Here is a 19732-nt window from a genome sequence, read left to right as displayed (position 1 = left end):
CAACTCAGGGCGGGAGTGGATGGGGGGCTCCCTTCTGAGCCCTGGGGACTCGGGCTACCTTACCCCCCACACCCCTCACCTCCACCCTAGTTTATCAATCTCTTCTTCCCAACCCCAGAGCCTTTACCTGAGGCCGTGGACGGAGGCCAGGGGAGAGCTGCTGGTCAAACAGCCTCTGCAGAGACTCCAGGGAGGGGAGGGTCCGGGTGATTTCGCTGGGAGCAGGAGACAAGGTGAAGGTCAAGGATTAGTGAGGACCCAGGGAAGGCTTGGCAGGATCCAGCCAGAGGCATGGCCACACCCAGTCTGGCAAAAGACAAGCCCGGGCAAAGATCCAAGCCTGCCAGTGCTGGCCCCCCTCCCCCCACCAAGACCCCCACTCTTGCCATCCTGTCGCCCACCCTGGGCCAAACCGGAGTCGAAATGCGTAGATCCGTAGATCTGATTTACCTCTGGTTAGCCATACTCACAGGCTGCGGATAATTCGAATCTAGGATCGCGAAACTACTATGAAATCACTCCGTAATCCCTGGTTCCCAACCTCGAGTGTTTAGAAGAATTGCAAACACACCCGGGTGTTAAAAATGCAAATTTCTGGGCCCCAACCCGATTTGGTCCAGAATCTGCATTTTAAATGTGTGCCCCAGGGGCTTCCTGTGCTAGCAGTCGTCTGCGCCTTCTAGTTCAAATCCCCTCCCCACCCCCGAGACGGACGCCTGGAGAGATTTTTTTCATTGTCTAATTCCTTGACAACTCCTACCCATTCTTTGCTCCTGTCTTTTTCTATTGTTTTCACATTGTTTTAAGCACAGTGGCAGACAATTCTGAGTTCTAGTTCTCCCTTATTTCACCCCAAACTTCATGTCTTTACACGTTTAACGCTCTAATGGTGTTGAAATATTCTATCGAGTAAACGTGCCAAAATGAATTGCTAGATACTTGGGTTATTTTGAGATCTTGGCGATTACAAATAAAGGCTGCTCTGAACAGCTTTGTTCCCATACCCTTTCTTTTCTTATTTTCAATTAAATTTGATGATAAACAGAGATTGTGTCTCTTGAGCAGTATTGCTAAGCCTTTGAGTGATGGTACCCATCACGGGCCAGGGGCACTGTCTGAGCCTGCCCATTTGATGTGCTGTCCTCATTCTAGGATTTTCTTCCCCTCTCTCGTTTAGTGGATATAACACTGCATTTCAATATTGATGCATTGTTTGCATACCTTTAATTTATTGTCATTAAATATATTTCTACATAGTTGGTTTCTACTGTATTTCTTTTTGTATAAATTGTTTGTGTCCTTTGTCAGTTTTCTGTTGGGAATTTTGCAGAATTTTTGGACATTGGTATAAACGTTACATACCGCTTTGCTTTTTATTTAATCTGGATGTTGCACTTTTTTCCCCATTCTGTTATTTTCATCCTGGGCAGGTTGGATTTCATTGCAAAGTGCTTTATAATTTTTTGTTCTATTTTTCATCTTTTCCTTGGTAATTCTTTGCTTCCCTTAGTTAAAAATTTATCATCAGTATTTACTAGTAAGCAGTTATTAGCTCATTTTAATTTGGTTTCTTGCTTTTTTTTAAGTTACATTACATATGGGTTTTTCTTGTCGATATTATATTTTTTAATCCCTTACCTCATCTAGATTTTTTTTTTCAACGTTTATTTATTTTTAGGACGGAGAGAGACACAGCATGAACGGGGGAGGGGCAGAGAGAGAGGGAGACACAGAATCTGAAACAGGCTCCAGGCTCTGAGCCGTCAGCCCAGAGCCCGACGCGGGGCTCGAACTCACGGACCGCGAGATCGTGACCTGAGCCGAAGTCGGATGCTCAACCGACTGAGCCACCCAGGCGCCCCCAGATTTTTTTTTTTTAAATATGGGGTGGAACTAGGTTCATCTTTTTCCATATTACTATTCAGTTTCACTCAACAGCACTTGCTCTGTTTTACATACTTCTTTTGGGCTCATCGAGCATATACGCTTTTCTAGAATATGGTAGGATTTGTTTCCAGGCTCCATATCATTCATTTAACTACAAATCCAGAGCTCCGCATGTGTACCAGGCAATGCCAAGATGGCAGATTTACAACGTCTCACAGTTTCGGGGATGGTGTTTTAACCTGCTGGTTTTGAAGGCATCACAAGTGGGTCTACTCCAGGGACCAGGAAGGGTGTGGAGGGAACTGACTGGCAAACCAGAGAGAGGGGAAGGCTGGGCAGGCAGGTTCTGGGTTTCCCCAACCCCTCCACCAGAGTTCATTCATCTGTCCATGCAGCAGTCTTCCCTTTATTTATCTTTAATATTTATGTATTTGTTTTGAGAGAGAGCGCACGTGAGCAGGGGAGGGGCAGAGAGAGAGGGAGAGAATCTTAAGTGGAGCCTGACATGGGCTGGATCCCACCTCCCACCACCATGAGATCACAACCTGAGCAGAAATCAAGAGGAAGAGGCTTAACCCACTGAGCCACCCAGGTGCCCCAGCAGTATTCCCTTTAAACTATCATCTTCATACAAGAATTCTGGGTTAAAATAAAAAGATTTCCAAGGCACTAATTCTGAACATGTTTTAACGTCAAACAGATGTCCCTCATTGTTCTCCTTTTTAAAAATGTTTTCCTAAAAACACAAATACACATACACAAGCTGAATCCTTAGGGTTTTCTAAGAATGATGCCGGTTTTCCTTCTATTTTTAAACTGTAAAATCTTGACAAATCTGACTGGCTCCCAGATGTGTCTAGAAATGTTGGTTAGGGTCCCTTCTTTTTCTCATCTTACTTTGGCCAAAATTTCCCATACAACACAAAACCAGGTGATAAAGGGCACCTTTTTCTTCTGTTAAAAAAATTTTTTTTTTTTTAGTATTTATTTATTTTGGGGAAAGCACAAGCAGGGGAGGGGCAGAGAGAGGGGGACAGAGGATCCAAAGCAGGCTCTGTACTGACAGGCTGATTGATGCGGGGCTTGAACTCAAACTGTGAGATCATGACCTGAGCCAAGGTCAGCAAAGTCAGCAAGGTTGGACGCTTAACTGACTGAGCCACCCAGGTGCCTCTCTTTCGTTAGAATGTTTAATAGAATGATTTTACTGTTTCCCTGTCGAGTGTAATTGGTTTTACATTGACACCTATGGCATTACTAAGGAAGTAGCCCTCTATTCCATTTGTAAAATGCTTTAAAATTAGAAATGACTTTTTTTTTTTTTTAATAGAGAGAGTGAGTGGGGGAGAGGGGCAGAGGGGGAGAGAGAGTGAGAGAGAGAGAAGGAGAGAATCTCAAGCAGGCCCAAGCTCAGAGAAGAGGCAGACTTGGGACTCGATCCCACAACCCTGGGGTTGTGACCTGAGTCAAAATCAAGAGCTGGATGCTCAACCGAGTTGAGCCACCCAGGCACCCCAGAAATGACTTTTTAAAAATCACACATCTGTTAGGATACCTATGCAAATGATTCTTTCATCTTTTAATCTACTAAATGATGGTGTTTTATGTTGACTTTTCTTTGAAGTGAGCTCTTTATCTAAGCCTCCATTTTGCATATTACTAAATTATATATACTAAAACATTACTGAAATATTAAACATTTATATTAATAAATGGATACCGTTTTATTTCAGGCTGCTATCTTGACTATTGTATTTTTCTTGAAGACTGAATGAGGTGATCTTTGCCATTCAGGAATAATTTATAGATTATGGTCCTCATTTGCTTCTTGAAATTTCAAAGGAGGGCACTCATGGTAATTTTTATGTTTCATATTATATGTAAAATATTTGTTCCATTTAACTATAACATGAAGATCTGTAGCCATGTCAATGTGTATCATGTTCTTTTTTAATTAAAATTTTTTTTTCTTTTTTAATGTTTATTTATTTTTGACAGAGAGACAGACAGTGTGGGCAGGGGAGGGGCAGAGAGAGGGGGAGACACAGAATCTGAAGCAGGCTCTGAGCTGTCACCGCAGATCCTGATGAGGGGCTCTAACTCAGGAACCTGCCAGATCATGACCTGAGCCGAAGTCGGACTCAACTGACTGAGCCACCCAGGCGTCCCATCCCCGTGCACTGTATTCTTGATTTGCAAATCTTTAATGCAGATTACTAAGTCTCTTATGCTTCCAAAATTTTTTTTAATTTGTTTAATGTTTATTTACTTTTGAGAGAGCGTGCACGTGAGCGAGTGGGGGAGGGGCAGAGAAAGAGGGAGACACACAATCCGAAGCAGGATCCAGGCTCTGAGCTGTCAGCACAAAGGTGGGGCTCAAACCCAACCCAAGACCTGGGAGATCACGAGCTGAAATCGGATGCTCAACCGACTGATCCACCCAGGCGCCCACCTAATATTTAAAATGGTAACTGACTGTTTTCCTAGTTTATTTCTGATTTTATTTTGACCATACCCCCTCTAACAGTTGTTGTTATTGTTTATTTGCTAGACAGAGACCTCTTAAAAGACTCTGTGTGGGTCACTGCTGTGTCTCCATCCCTGGAACAGTGCATGACACATACTCAGCACGCATTCAATCTCCGTTCATGAGCACTGAGTAAACACATGTTTCTGGTACTTTGCTGGATGTGGGAAATAGCAAGGCTATTAGGACTTGACCCACGATAACCTTCAAGAGACTCACAGTCTGGATTCAGTTTGTGTGTTTGACTCATCCTACCCCCTTTTTCCTAACAGAGCATCTAAAGCTATGGCTTTTCCTCCAAGTAGTGCTTTGGCTGTGCCATACAGAGTTCTCCTACACGGTGGTCTGATTACTCAGTGCCCCCACACTACCCATAAAGGGTACCCCTTGTGTCGGTTCTTTCCTTAATTTAGCTGTGATTTAAGAGGCTATCTGAAAGTGTGCAGATGGTTGGGTGGTTGTGGCTAGTCTTATTTATTTCTATTTTTGTCATGTTGTGTTCTGGGAGTATAGAATGAACACTTTTGCTTTGGGTGTATTCATATCCAGCTGCTCAGTAAGCTGCTGGGCTCTTATTTTTAGGACCACCAGCCCTCTAAGATTTCTGGAAAAAAAAATTCTCAGATCCTTTTTAAAGGAAACACATGTGATTAGAACATTTTTACAAGTTTTTAAAATCTGCAAAAACTCCCTGTGCTCTTTTTATTTTTAAGCTTATTTATCTATTTTGCGGGGGAGGGGCAGAGAGAAAGAAAGAGAGAGAGAGAATCCCAAGAAGGCTCCGTGCTGTCAGTGCAGAGCCCGACGCGGGGCTCAAACCCACAAACTGTGAGACCATGACCTGAGCCGAAGTTAAGAGTCGGGCGTGCAACTGACTGAGCCACCCAGGCACCCTGACTCCCTGTGCTCTTGAATGACATCTATGTTCCGTTAATTCCAGGTCAGTAATCTTCTCCTTGAAGATACTGCTTCAGAATTTATATTGTATTATCAGGCAGTGGGAATGATATTACATATTGCCATTTTTTAAAGTAAGCGTGCTGTTTACAATTATTTACTTTCTGAATTCATCTTCCCTTCTAGTTTGGAAACTCTGTAAGAAGAGATTGAGGGACCCCTGGGTGGCTCAGCCGGTTAAGTGTGGGGCTTCAGCTCAGGTCATGATCTCATGGTTCGGTCTGTGAGTTCGAGCCCCTCGTCGGGCTCTGTGCTGACAGCTCAGAGCCTGGAGCCTGCTTTGGATTCTGTGTCTCCCTCCCTCTCTCTCTGCCCCTTCTCGGCTCACGCTCTGTCTCTGTCTCTGTCTCTCTGTCAAAAATAAATAAACATTAAAAAAAAGAGAGAGAGAGGGGCACCTGGGTGGCTTAGTCGGCTAAGCATCTGACTTCAGCTCAGGTCATGATCTCACAGTCCATGAGTTCAAGCCCCACGTCAGGCTCTGTGCTGACAGCTCAGTGCCTGGAGCCTGCTTCGGGTTCTGTGTCTCCCTCCCTCTCTGCCCCTCCCCTGCTCATGGTCTGTCTCTCTCAAAAAATAAATGTTAAAAAAAAAAAAGAGAGAGAGAGAGATTTAGATGGTGCTATTTGGTTGTTCTGCTAATTGGATCTTTAGGAGGCTTCTCAATACCTGGATTTAGGTCCTTTATAAGCCTGGGAATACTTTTTTCTTTTATATACTTAGCCATTGATTATGCATTGTTTTTTCCTGCTTCTTCGAGAGCCCATCCTACCAGCTCTAAGTTGAATCTCTATGAATGCCCTCTTTCCAAAGACTATCACAATTTTTTATCACACATTCTTTCTATAAGCTTAGTTAGCTCTCCCGTGTTTTCTATATATACTTCCCTGACATTCTGCTGTTTTGTGACTTAATTTTCAGATTTGATAGGAAAACTATGGGCTTATTTTTATGGCCTCCAATGAAGCAGCTGTAATGCGGGTGACGTATTTTTGTTTCGGGTTTATTTGCCTATTAAAATCTTAACCCTGCTCTCATTAATAGATAAAATACCCTCTTCCACACTTGGACATTTTACTTTAAAACTCCACTTGGAGTTCTTCTCATTTCTCCATTTTAAGCATTACCAAATATTTCCAGACTCTGGTGACGTTGTTCTCTCTTCTTTTTTTCTCTGGAAAAGTTTCTGTCTGGTTCTAGGGAATCTAACTTGGGGTCACAAATCGCCCCCGAGCCCTCGTGCCGCTGACGGTTCAGACACTCAGCGCACACTCAGCGTGACGTTTTGCAGGGGAGGCTCTGGCCCTGTTTCTCACTCCTCAGTTCTCTGTCACCTTCCCACTTAGGGACGTTCCTGTCGGGCCAGGCCGTCTGAGTGGATGGACCCAGTCACCTTCGGTGCTACCCTCACTCAGTCCCTCTTCCGGCTCCTCCTTCCTATACCCCACATCTAAACGTCCAACCTGGGTCCCCTTCTCCTCCATGCACCTTCCCCCTGTGGTGACCTCACCCCACCTGTCTCTTTAAGGCTTTAAGTGCCAACGGCACGCTAATGAGTCCCAAATGTAGATCCTGCCCTGAGGTCTCCCGGGTTCTAAGTTTCTGGCATAACTCCAAGGTTGGTGGTTCAGCTGGCGGGACGCCTAATAGTGCTTCAAGCCCACTGCAGCTTGAGAAAGGTCCCCCCCCACCCCAGCTCCACACCCTCCTCCTCAACGTCCACTTTTAGTAACTGGCATCCCCATCCACTCAGCTGCTCACACCAAAAATCTAGGGGTCGCCCTCCGTTCCTCTCCCCCGATCCTGCATCCAAACAGGCAGCAAATGTATACCAGCCCCAGCATCCACACATGCCCCAGGTCACACTACTGTCAGTGCCTGCACACCCCCACGTCCGGGGTCATCATACTGAACTAACATCTATCAGCCATTTGCACGTGCCAGGCATTGTCCCAAACCCCGGGACTCAGCAGGAAGCAACCCAGACGCACCCCCGCCTTCCCTTCTCAGGAGCTGCCCTCGCATCACAGCCCCTGAGCTTGGAACTGCTCTCCTGCTTTGTGTCAGCCTCCTGAGATCCATTCTCCGCAGCCGGAACTCAGATCGTGGCACAATCCTGTAAAACCTCGAGAGTCTTGTGAGGTGTACCTGCTGTGGCTCCTGCCTAACGCCGCCAGATAAGACGCAGGAGATGCAGTTGAATTTGAATTTCAGATGAATAATGGATAATCTACTCGTATAAGTACATCCCAGCACTGCATGGCATACACTTACACTAAAAACGTATTTGTGATGTATCTAAAATTCAGACTGAACTCAAATTCATCCTGTGTCTGGCCCACCCCACACCCACCTGTCCCCAACCTCTGCCGCTAACACTTTCCTTCCCTCATTGTGCTCCAGCGACACAGACTTTCTGTCCCTCGCAGGCTGGCCTCACTCCTGCCTCGGGACCTTTCTTCATGACATCCCTCCACTAAATTGCTGGGTGGCTAACTGCCCCTTGTCACCAAGGTCCCAGCTCTATCACCACCTCAGAGAGGCCTCCTTAACCCCCAAAGGACACTGACACCCTCCCACCCAATGTCTCTGTCACTTTTACCTGTTTTATTATGTCACAATGCTTATTAAAATTATCTTTGTTTACAGACTTAGTCTACTATGGTGCTCCTGAGACGTCAGCTCCAACAAGGTCTCAAAGAACAGAAGGCTTGTGCATTGTGTTTTTACTGGATCCTAGTACCCAGAAGTTCAGAGGGGGGCCCTCCACACACATTGGTTAAGTAAATGACTGACAGACAGGATGAATGAACTGAAGACCTGGTCCAGACAAAGCAGTTTGAAACCCACACGCTCAGAGGTGTGGAAGGGGAAACATAACTTTGCTTCTATGTAAGATTTTCTAAAATTCCATCCCCCAGTTAACCAAGTCTTCCAATGCTTTTGCCTCTGAGGGTGAAGACAGACAGGTGTGCAGTGAGATACATCACAGTGTCTCTAATTCTAGCCGGAAGTTAAGTGTTCAGTGAAGAGAGACGGGGAAAGCAGGAAGCCCAAGGAAGCTTTCCCACCAGCGCAGAGAGGCAGGCACGCCGGGGAAGTTGCTGTGTCCGGAAAGGGAGGCGACCCAGATCCAGGAAAGTGCAGGTGGCAGTGAGGTGGGGAAGGTGTAGAAGTGACTGGGGTGGGGGGGCGGGGGGAGCCAGCAGAGAGACTTGGAGATGTACTTCCTCCCACACAAGGAAGCAGCAAAGAACAGGATCTCCGCTGGAACAGAAATAAAAGCTTGTTCCCAGTCGTCATGAATCTGTGTCTCTTACAAAGAAAAAGTGCCGTGTGTGTGTGTGTGTGTGCGCACGCACACGTGTGTGTGTGTGTGTGTGTGTTTCCTAGTGAGACATGATTTATAACAACAGTATCAAGTGGAAAAATATCTCTCCAAGCACATCTATAAAAATGGTTCTAGGTCCACTTGGCTGAAACTACATGAGTTGAAAGCCAATTCACTGAAACAAAACCCGACTGGCCAATCTGATGAGTGTGCTCCATTTGTCAAAGAAAATTATTTGTTAAATTTACCGAATGTACTCTCTGTGCTTTTAAGAGCCTTTCAGAGGAAAGTTCAATTTGATTACTGATGATGAAAGATTCTTTTTGGCATATTAGCTAAGCTAAGATGGATATGGCAGCAGAGAAATTGACCAGAGAGTTCTGGAGCTGCTGTAAGTTTATAATAAAATACACAGGAAATGGTATAGGCTGAAAAAGACTCACCCACATGAAATGCCATTTTTCCCACCAAAATGTTGACCCTTCATTTAAAATGGGATTGTTTTGGGGTGCCTGGGTGGCGCAGTCAGTTAAGCGTCCGACTTCAGCCAGTCTGACGCGGTCTGTGAGTTCGAGCCCCGCGTCGGGCTCTGGGCTGATGGCTCAGAGCCTGGAGCCTGTTTCAGATTCTGTGTCTCCCTCTCTCTCTGCCCCTCCCCCGTTCATGCTGTGTCTCTCTCTGTCCCAAAAATAAATAAACGTTGAAAAAAATAAAATAAAATGGGATTGTTTTGGCTCCTTATGATTTCTTGTGAATGGTATTTTCTGGGTTTTTTTTTTCCCCCAAGTATTTAAAATAGCCCTCTGTCAATTCTTCAGATAGCACAGCAGCCTTAATTTTGTACTTCTAACAATTAAAATGTACTGAAGCTTGAAGTTAATTTTAACATTAAGTTAAACCATAAAATTTTCAAAATCTAAAAGAAATCAGAATTTTTCCTAATTGGTCATTCAATGAATTCAATATTGGAGAATGAAAGTTTTGGAGACCTGGCTCCCTTAAAAAAAAAACAAACTGGCGACCCTGGGCCGTCCCCACCCATGCAGAAGATTGGCTGACTTTAATTTCTTTCCTCTCAGAGCCCTTTTGTGCTTGTCTGAGGTGCTGGCTGCAGCAAGGAGGGACAGTGCAAAAGTCTTACTGCTGGATCCTGAGCAAGTGTGAAAGGGCTCTCACTCACCCCTTCCCACAGCAACTGGCCTCAAATTAACTTCAGTTAAAAAAAAAAAAGGCCACAGTTTAAATACCATGAAAACAAAACCTTGAAACAACCACAAAGGTTTCTAACCTCTGCCAACTCTGCCCTATTATTCTGAGTACAGCTGAGGTATTTGGACAGCCAGGCGGAGAGCCCGGCTCACTCTAATGAGCTGAATCTCTTCCCCGGGACTGTCCCCACTGTCCCCGCCCCTGGGGGATGGCCACACCCACGGAGCCATTACCCATAGAGCTCCTTGCAGAGGAACATGGTCAGTTTCTTCAAATGAGGGAGGCTGTTGGAGCCTGTCTTCACAAAGTCAGAATCCAGGGCGAGCTGAGTGGTTAAATAATCTTGGATGGCTTTAAGATGCTCTTCGGGAAGCCTGAAAATAATAGAAAGAGAAACATACTGCTTCTGTTCCTTTAGCTGCAAAGCCCAACCGTAAAGGAAGAAATCATTCTCTGCATCTCGGCCAAGATGCCGTCCTTCAGAACACGTGTACGCTCCTGGATGGCATCCCTGGTCTCAGGGAAAGGGTCGAGAAGCAGGTCTGGGCAAGTTTAAGGGTCGGCAAGGGAGGATGCCTCTTCACCCTGCCATAAAGGCTTTTTCCCAAGCCCATACTTGGAAGGAAGTGATACTGGTTGGAAACAAACATTTCCATAAACATGTTTATCCTTTAAAAAGGAGACAAAACAACTGGAAAATGTACAGCTGACTTGTTTCCCTACCTCCTTTGCCTTTAAAGACAGCACCTGGGGGCTGAGTGATGCTTAGTGTAGAGCTGGCAAATGGTTCTAGCTCACCTCCCAACTCCAAATTCACGGTCGAAGGCCACCTGGAGCTCTGTGTTTAGGATGTTCTGAGCTGTGCTGGGCTCCAAGGGGAAGTCTCGGTGGTGAGTGATGGGCTGGGAATAGGGTGCCCGGCTCAGTGCCCTGCCCTCGCCCTCCCGGGTCTGGCTCCAGGCCCCTCAATCTCTGGGCGACGCACATGCAGGCAGGACTCGCTCACCGTGCATGACGGCCCAGCAGAGGCAGGGCCCAGGCTGTGTGGCACCAGGTCCATCACGTGAATCTAATGGTCCCTCTGTATCCTCTCTCCCAGCACATTCCCCCTCCTGCCACCCCCCTGCCCCCGCCCTGGGTTACTTTATTATATATATATTTTTAATTTTTTTTTTAACGTTTATTTATTTTTGAGACAGAGAGAGACAGAGCATGAACGGGGGAGGGTCAGAGAGAGAGGGAGACACAGAATCTGAAACAGGCTCCAGGCTCTGAGCGGTCAGCACAGAGCCTGACGCGGGGCTCAAACTCACGGACCGCGAGATCATGACCTGAGCCGAAGTCGGACGCTCAACCGACTGAGCCACCCAGGCGCCCCTGGGTTACTTTAGAGTCTTTGTTCCTGTAATGATTCAAATCATAATCACAGCAAATATTTCCTGGGCGTAGCATAGCACTCACTCTGCTAAGCACTGAATGCCCCATTTCCCTGTTAGTCTCCAAACCAATGTTAGGAGGCAGTTATTATTATTATTATTATTGTTATTGTTATTGTTATTATTATTCCTATTTTACAAATGAGCAAGCTGAGACTAAAGGTTGTTGATCTGCCTGTGTGAAAAAATTATCACAAGCTTTAAAAATCTTTGTTCCAGCCTTGACATATAATCAAGTTGGTGCCACAGGACCTTTGAAAGACTGGAAAGCTGTTGCTCTTAAGCTTTCCTTAAAGCTGGAAAGGCCCTCGGCCATTGGCCATTCGGACTGACTCAGAGTGAGAAGTCAGCAACTATTTACACACCGGCCGTCATCACATTGAAGGTTAATCTACACTCATTCTGGGTCTTGACATCATAAAAATCCAGTTTCTGCCTGAGTCTGTCTCTGAAAAGGACCAAGCCACTCCCACGGCAGTAAGGCACGTATTTTAACGGTTCCAAAGACTACGACTCAGAATTCTGAGACCACGAGTGCTCGTTCTAGGAAGCTGTATTTGTTAGGACGTTTGTCGTAGGAAAGTGTTCACATAGAGATGCGAACTCTGTTTACCAGAGAAGCCTGATTTCACTCAGCAGTCTCATAATAACTATTAACTATGGCCTGATTAGATCTAATTAACTTGCACAAAAGACTGTGCGGGCTGTCTTATAGCGAAGAATAATCAAAAGGCAGTCCTTCATGTAAAAAGCTATTCTCCATGCAAAACAAACTGACTTTGTTATTTACTTTTTTAATGTTTATTTTATTTTTGAGAGAGAGACAGGGACAAAGCGAGAGTGGGGGAGGAGCAGAGAGAGAAGGAGACACAGAATCCGAAGCAGGCTCCAGGCTCTGAGCTGTCAGCACAGAGCCCGACACGGGGCTTGAACTCACGTACCGCGAGATCATGACCTGAGCCGAAGTCGGACGCACAACCGACTGAGCCACCCAAGCACCCTAATACAGACTGACTTTAAAACACAAGGCAGAATCTGTCTTCCACGACCCAGAAGAGCACAGAGGACAAGCCCTGTGTCACTGCTTCCGTGGTCCCGCCACCGTGCTCCGTCTACTCATCCCCAGCTCCCAGCAGAAGTGTGAGGAGGGCCCCACTGCCATGTGTTAGCTGAGGAGCAGAAACAGAGAGCACACAAGCCCCCAGCCGCCCCCTGCCTTCTCTCTCGAGGCTGCACACCTCGTCCTGTGTCACTGTACCGGGCGGCCCCAGAGAGCACCTGTCCCTAGAGAGGAAGGACTGACCAGGACATGCCAAGGAGTCGGGAGCCTATTTCCCCAAGGAGCTCAGTCCACTTAGCATCTAACCCTGGAGAGAAACAGACCCTCGTGGAAACTGCACGATGGCTCTATACGGAATGGTTTACTAAGTAGTTGTTACGTGCACACAAGGAGGGAGTAGGGGTGATAACACCTCGACAGGTTGAAAACATTGGGGATTTAGCTATTTCAGGGACAACACAAGTCATTCATGGAGTGCACACAGGATGTGACCTGGTGGGCTTACAGAAGAATCCAGGGGTATTCAAAGTGGAAATATAACAACACCAGGTAGCTTAGCAACCAGGCGGCTCGTGTGTACTTTCAGGCATTTCCTCTGTATTTTGCCAAATCGGATGGTGGGAGAGCTGTCCTCACTGATCCTTCAGGCTAGAGAGATTGCATTAGCCCTGAAGCTAATTAGCCCTGCCTCAGCCCCTCGATATTCTTCGAGGGGGCCTTTTTCCCACAAAGAAACAAACAAAAAAACATATTTTTAAGATTCTTAATGCACGGAAGTCACCGCGTACTAACTTATTAGCTCATTCAGCACCACCTGGGCAGTCCTCCTCCGTGCCAGGCAATGTGCTGGGCACTGGGGCATCTTTCCCCGCAGAGAGCTCCCTCCTGTTAAGGCCACCCGCCCTGGCCGGTCTTGTCCTCAGGGCCTGTGGTCTGTAACACAACTCCCACCCCTCCCACGCGATACCCCCACTTGCCACCATCCAGCAGGGGAAGTGTTGGGCCTGCTAAGAGAGACACAGGAGGACACAGCAAGGAAGCTGCAGGGTCTCATCGACACGGACCCGTAGGAGCCAGTGTGGGCCTATATACGGGACAAGATCCCGGGAGCCTGGACTCAGATCAAGGAGATTCTAAAGAATTAGAATGACTGCATGTCCCACGGAGAAAGGAGAGGCGTGCGGTGTAGATCACAGCCCATACCATACACAGAGACACTGATCTGGCCGATGTACGGGTGATCCAAGGTGGCCCCCTCGGAGCTGGGCCCAGAGCAGGAAAGGGCCACATGGCAGGTCCAGCCTGCAGTGAACCCTCTGTGGCCCATCGGACTCCATGGACCCCACGGCAGTCGCGATATCTGTGATGGGGAAGGATGCCACGTGCGGTTCACGGCGAGCCCCGGGCAGGGGATCACAGCATAGGCCCCTGACGTCTGGACCAGGCCTCTGCAGCGGAGGACCGCTCGTCCGTCCATAACCAGCTCCTGCCAGGCAGCCGGGCGTGGTGGGGACGGAGGCGGGCCTCTGAGACGCGAGCCACGTGGTGGAGGGACTCACCCACTAGTGTCTATGCTCTGCAGTCGCTGAAACAATAGCTCGGAAAGGCTCGACCAGCTGACCTCGGTGGCTCTCGGATTCTCGCTGGAAGCAGGGGCCTCCTTGGCCTCACATGGCCCGGCAGGTAAAGGGATGTTTCTCGGTGGCAGCTCAGGAGGGGACAGGACACCTTCTACTCAAGAGAAGAGCAGGAACGCCATTTGGTCTGAGCACTCGTTTCTCTCAGGGTCACCCCCCGCTACAGAGGGTCTCTGGCGTAGTGATCCCTCCCGTGTCGGGGAGAGGGGTCCAGGCCGCTGCGCCCAGTTACAGACCCCATCTGTGCCTGCATGGTCCCCTCTGTCTCTGCTCCCTGACTAGATGGGGGGCCTGCTGATGGCAGGGGCCCGGTCTTAGAAGTCTTTGGCCGTGCGGCTAGGTTGGCCCGTTGAGGCGCTCAGCAAACACCCGCCAGCTGGGCACCGGGCAGGGCTGCTGGCCTTGGACAGGTGGAGCCAGCAGCCTCAGCGGGAAGGCCAGCTTTCAGGGCTGAGGCAGGGGCCCTGGATGGGGCACAGGCCCAGTTCCCCAGACAGGAGGCGCAAGGGTGGGGAGCAAGCAGGCCCGGCTCCTCTCTCTCCCACCCCGGCCTCCCTTCCTCTGCTTTCCCTCCAGCTTCTGCTGTTCCTTCTCTCCCCACCATACCCTAGGAGACAAATAAAGAAAGCGAGGGCCTCCTTCACCCAGAGAACTGAAGTATAAAACAAACAACTTGAATTTGGCCTGGGAGAAAGGGCTCCTGCACATTCACCCTCAGGGGAACTGCTCTCCTGTGCACAGCACAAATGGACGAGAGATCCGAGCCCCTTGGGTCCGAGACCTCCTGTCTGGGGCCTCCTCCCACACCGAATGGCCACACCAGGGCCCCCTGCCACAGAGCTGCCCCGGGGACATTATCTTTAAGGGATGAGCTCGTCACACTCTCCATGGCCTGGGGTTGTTGCGGTGATATGAGTGTGTTTGGAGCCCTGGGGGACCGGCAGCACCTTGAGACCTGAGCCAAATCAGACCCCTGGACCGGGCGGAGGGGGTGACTGTCACACTGCTTGGGTTCAAGCCCACAACTGCGCCGCCTTTGGGGAAGTGAAGCCAGCCGTCACGAGACTGGGTTTCTCTTCCCAGCTGCTAGTGAGGGTGCCGGGGTCTTTCTCCAGACGGCCGTCCCCGGAAAGCCATCAGGTGTGCGGGGAGTGAGGACACCAGCGTGTGAAGGGCATTTCTGCAGGACGGCTTCTCAGCATCAAGGCCGAGGCCTTGGGGACAGCCGGGGGACATGTGGCCGTGGCATGGGGCAGGTGAGTGACCCTGGACTCACCCGGGAACACGTCATCTGGGGCTATTTCAGATGAGGGCACCTCTTACTCGGCGGAGGGAGGTGAGAAGGGACACGGGCTGCCTGGGCCTCGTCTCAGTCTCCACGGAGCTTCGGTCCTTTTCCAACACTCTGCCTGGCCGTCACCTCCTCCGCAGAGAACTCCGCTCCTCAGAGTTTATCCTCTGCTGAGGCGGTCTATGAACTGTGCAACCACTCAGAGTGGGTCCCCAGGAAGTCCGGAGGAAGATGGGCCCGTGGCCCACAAGCCAGCCCGTGGGAGTGGGGTGAAAAGGGCGCCCAGCACATGGCGGGCAGCAGCCTGCAGGGACAGGGTGGGAGCCAGCCCGGGGACCTCAGCATCTCTGGTCTAACCTGCCCCCTCTTAGGGGGGGCAAGTCCAGGGGACCTGTTTCCAGGCCCTGGGACTTAGGAGGAACCCTGACCAGTTGAGGGGCTCAGTTACTTATCTCAGGTTTTCTTTTAGGAAGTAAGCTTTTTTTTTTTTTTAATGTTTATTTACTTATTTTGAGAGAGAGAGAGAGTGCGCTAGCAGGGGAGGGGCAGAGAGAGAGGGACTGAGAATCCCAAGCAGGCTCCACACTGTCAGCGCTAACCCACAAACCATGAGATCATGACCTGAGCTGAAATCAAGAGTCAGACGCTTAACTGACTAAGCTGAACAGGCGCCCCAGAAAGCGAACTTTTGAGGCGAAAAGGGTGCCGTCCAGTTGGGGTTCTGTGCTGCAGGGTCCTCTGCCGGGCTCCTGTTTGACTAGTCTGTGGCCCTCCACGGTTTTAAGGAGAGGCCTGACTCTCACAGACTTTTTAGGGGCTCTACTGTTTCTTCCTTTTAGAGATGACATAAAGAAACGCCTCTCTCACAGGCCTTCCAGTTGGTCACAAGTATTTCCTCATCCATTCTCTTTACAGTGAAATGCAGCTAGTTATTTTGATGAGGATGGGAGTTGCATATATTGAGTGCTTACTGTGTACTACATTCATTGACTCATTTGGTGACACCCCGACAGGTACATATTATTTTTACTGTCTCTTTAAGAGAAGACTGTGGTTCAGAGAGGTTAAGTAGTTTGCCCAAGGTCACACAGCTATGAAGCTGGGGAACCGGAAGTCTGACCCAGGTCTGTCTGACCCCAGAGCTACCTTGCTAGCTCGTCCTTAGCCACCACGTCACCCTCTCTCCCTCTGATAATCAGACTCACTTAATCTACAAGGCCTTGTAGTGAAAGAAACATCCCGGGGCTTCTCCCCCCATAGTGCTTAGAGGGTCCCTGTTCCCCTTCTGCCTTCCCTTCCACCCCTTCCTACCTGTGTCCTCCTCTGGCTCATCACCTGCGTCCTCCTCCTCCAGGGGCACTGGATATTGCAGGTGGGTGACCAGACCCATGTTTTCTTTCTTGTAAAACTCGATGAGCTGGTCCAGCTTGGTGAAGAACCGCATGGGGACACCTTCGGACGCCTGAGGACAGAACCCCAAACAGAAACACATTTGAACTGGCTGGGACATCACCTAACCACAAAGGCCACCTGTAGCAGAGACCAATAAGGCCGAGGGAGTGACCTCGATCCAGAAAAAGCCCTGGGCTCCCACGCAGTGTCTGTCCGCCACACCCACACCCTCACATCCTGGAACCAGCAGCCCCAAGAGCCAGTCTGCAAAAGGCACAAATAGGACAGTTTTAAAGATTCTTTTTCTTTGTTTGTTTTTTTTTTTTAACTTTTATTTTAAAAAGCATTTGGTTATACAAGGAATACATTTTCATTATGGCAAAATTAGAAAATACAGACTTTTTTTAAAAAAGAACTCACCTGTAGTCCCAAACCCCAAGAGACCTACTTTTTTTTAATTTAATTTTTTTTTTTTTTTTTTTTTTTTTTTTGAGAGAGAGAAAGACAGAGTGTGAGTGAGGGAGGGGCAGAGAGAGAGGGAGACACAGAATCTGAAGCAGGCTCCGGGCTCCTAGCTGTCAGCACAGAGCCCGCTTAAACCCATAAACCATGAGATCATGACCTGAGCCAAAGTCGGATGCTCAACCAACTGAGATGTCCAGGCACCCTAGACCTACTTTTAATACATGGGAATACGTTTTTCTAGACTGTGTGTATATGTGTGTTCTGTTGGGGAATTATTTTTGTTTCCTCTCACCACCCCCACCCCCTGCCCAAGATAATTTATCTTTAAACACAAGGCAATCTATTCTGGCAATTGTTTTGCTTTAATTTTAATATTTTCATTTGCTAAAATTCTGTTTTATCAAAACTCAGAAAATGGTGAGGCAGCACAGTATTTTTCCCTGATTTATATCTCTGTGGCTGATGACAGAGGAGCCAGCAGGTGATTCTGCAGTGCTGTTCAACTGCCCTGGGGCCAGGTCTCCTTCCTCTTGCTTGTACAGTGGCTCCAGCAAAAAATTCAAGGTGGGCCTTGGGCAGCCAGCATTGCTAATGGAGGCTCCACCCACTGAGGCCCCGCCCATACCAAGAAGCTATCAGGCGCCAGGGCTGGATGTGAGAACCGCAAGGAGACTCACCTTCTCTTGAATGCAGTACCCCACCCTCCTAACCCACCGTGTCCCCAAGTCCTGTCCACCCTTCCTGTCCAGTACCTTGCCTGCCTCTCCTCGTGCTCCCTGTCTCAAGGAATGGCAGCATCATGTCCCCACTGGCGTAGCCAGAAACCCAGAGGCATCTTGGACTTCTCCCTCCCTCTGGCACAGAGGGCAAACGTGGACAGTGTGAGGCCGGGTGTTCCGGATCCAGCCAAGAAGCGGTTGAGTGGGGTTGCTGCCCTGGGTGGAGGAGGGAGATGTAGCCGGGCTCTGGGGAGGAGCAGTGAGCCTGGTGCGGCTGGACAGGGGAAAGGGACCAGGCTGTTGGTGGGCACAGGGATGATACAAAAGGATGCCCCTTTCTGGGCGGGGCTTCCCTGGAGTCAGAGCACAGCCATCTGGGTCCTAACACTAAGTTCACCCGCGTTTTCATAACACCCATCTTGTCCACGGCAGTCATGTAATTTTATTTATTTATTTTCAAAACGTTTATTTATTTATATTGGCAGAGAGTGCACTCAAGCAGGGGAGGGGCATAGAGAGAGGGAAAGAGAGAATCTCAAGCAGGCTTCATGCTGTCAGCGCAGTGCCTGATGTCGGGCTCGATCTCACGAACCGTGAAATCGTGACCTGAGATGAAATCAAGAATCGGGTGCCTAACCGACTGTACCACCCAGGCGCCCGCTGGCAGTCATGGAATTTTACAATAAGCTGAGAAGGTGCCATCGTTGGAGTTTGAAACCAGAGGTCCAAATGCTCCCCTGGGGGCTGCCAGCAGCCTTCTTGCTGAAGGGGCTGGGACTGACCACAGGTGGGAAGGAAGGCCAACAGGACAATAGGGTGGGGGATGGAAAGCCTGCCAGGTGGGCGAACGCAGGGGGTCTGGCTTAGTGTGGCCGGACCGTCCTGACTTGCCCACCTCCAAGTCAGGTACCCATTACTCCAGCATGGTTGGGACTGACGTGGGAGGCTGGGGGTGGCTGCTTGGACTGGAGGTCTTCACGAAGGGCTGCAGGTAAGTGGGATTGGGATAGCAAAAGAAGCAGCATGACCCAGACCGGGACAGACCCAGACCTCTGGGAACAGACTAGGACTCAGACCTGTCCCTGAGGCCCTGCTCCTGGTGGTTAACCCCAAGCTGTAGTGAGGATGCATTTGCCTTCAACAAGAATCCACCTGACTTTCACCTCGGCTCTCCACGTGGCCTCTCTGTCTCTCCAAGTGTGTTCGTTTGTGCATTTGCACCACACGCGTGTAAATCTGTACGTGAGGCTATGTGTGTGTGACTGTGCTGTTTAAGCCAGTTAGTAAATTTATAGTTTAACAAAGGGTTTTTTTTAAAAGATTCTTTTCAATACATTCCCTATTGTCGCAAAGCCCCATGTTAAGCAATCTCTTTCAAACATTACGGAACCAGAAATCTCTGAGCAGCAGACCTTCTCAAAAGCAACAAGAACAGGTTCAAAACCAAAAATGAGCAGAACAACAACAATAATCTGACATGATGCAAGGTCGATGGACTCACTTCCATTAAAGCAGCCGTGGTGAGGGTCACCTTGCCAAAGAATTTGCAGCTAATGGACGACAAGCTTTTAGGCATATGGAACAAGGATATGAAACCACCAAAGAAAGCCAAAGGGAAACGGCTCATATGCGAGTGTGGAAGAGGGTTCTCTGCCGGGAATGTGAGTCTGAGGGGGCACGCTGGAGGTGGGACTTAAGAGGCATCGATGCTAAGATACACGTTATTACGCATAGTCCTAAAAAGGCTAACGTGTAAACTATGATCCGCCATTAAGCATGGACACGTTTTATTTCAGAAACGTTCAATGCGAGAAAATAAGT

The 19732-nt window shown here is 48.8% G+C and overlaps 1 protein-coding gene across 1 annotated transcript in view; it reads right to left on the bottom strand.

Annotated features, from left to right (window-relative positions):
• Positions 1 to 19732, bottom strand: part of INPP5D (inositol polyphosphate-5-phosphatase D) — a 124085-nt gene that overhangs the window by 53061 nt on the left and 51292 nt on the right. Inside the window, exons 3-6 of the mRNA XM_043578200.1 lie at positions 16647 to 16797; positions 13967 to 14138; positions 10145 to 10285; positions 128 to 215 (exon numbers count right to left, since the gene is read on the bottom strand). Of these exons, the coding sequence (XP_043434135.1) occupies positions 128 to 215; positions 10145 to 10285; positions 13967 to 14138; positions 16647 to 16797 (552 nt within the window). The remainder of the gene's footprint in view (positions 1 to 127; positions 216 to 10144; positions 10286 to 13966; positions 14139 to 16646; positions 16798 to 19732) is intronic.

Source organism: Prionailurus bengalensis, chromosome C1 (assembly GCF_016509475.1).
Source record: "Prionailurus bengalensis isolate Pbe53 chromosome C1, Fcat_Pben_1.1_paternal_pri, whole genome shotgun sequence".
Classification (NCBI taxonomy): Eukaryota; Metazoa; Chordata; class Mammalia; order Carnivora; family Felidae; genus Prionailurus; species Prionailurus bengalensis.
The sequence above is the reverse complement of the archived record's forward strand: the minus strand, read 5'-3'. Positions and strand labels throughout refer to the sequence as shown.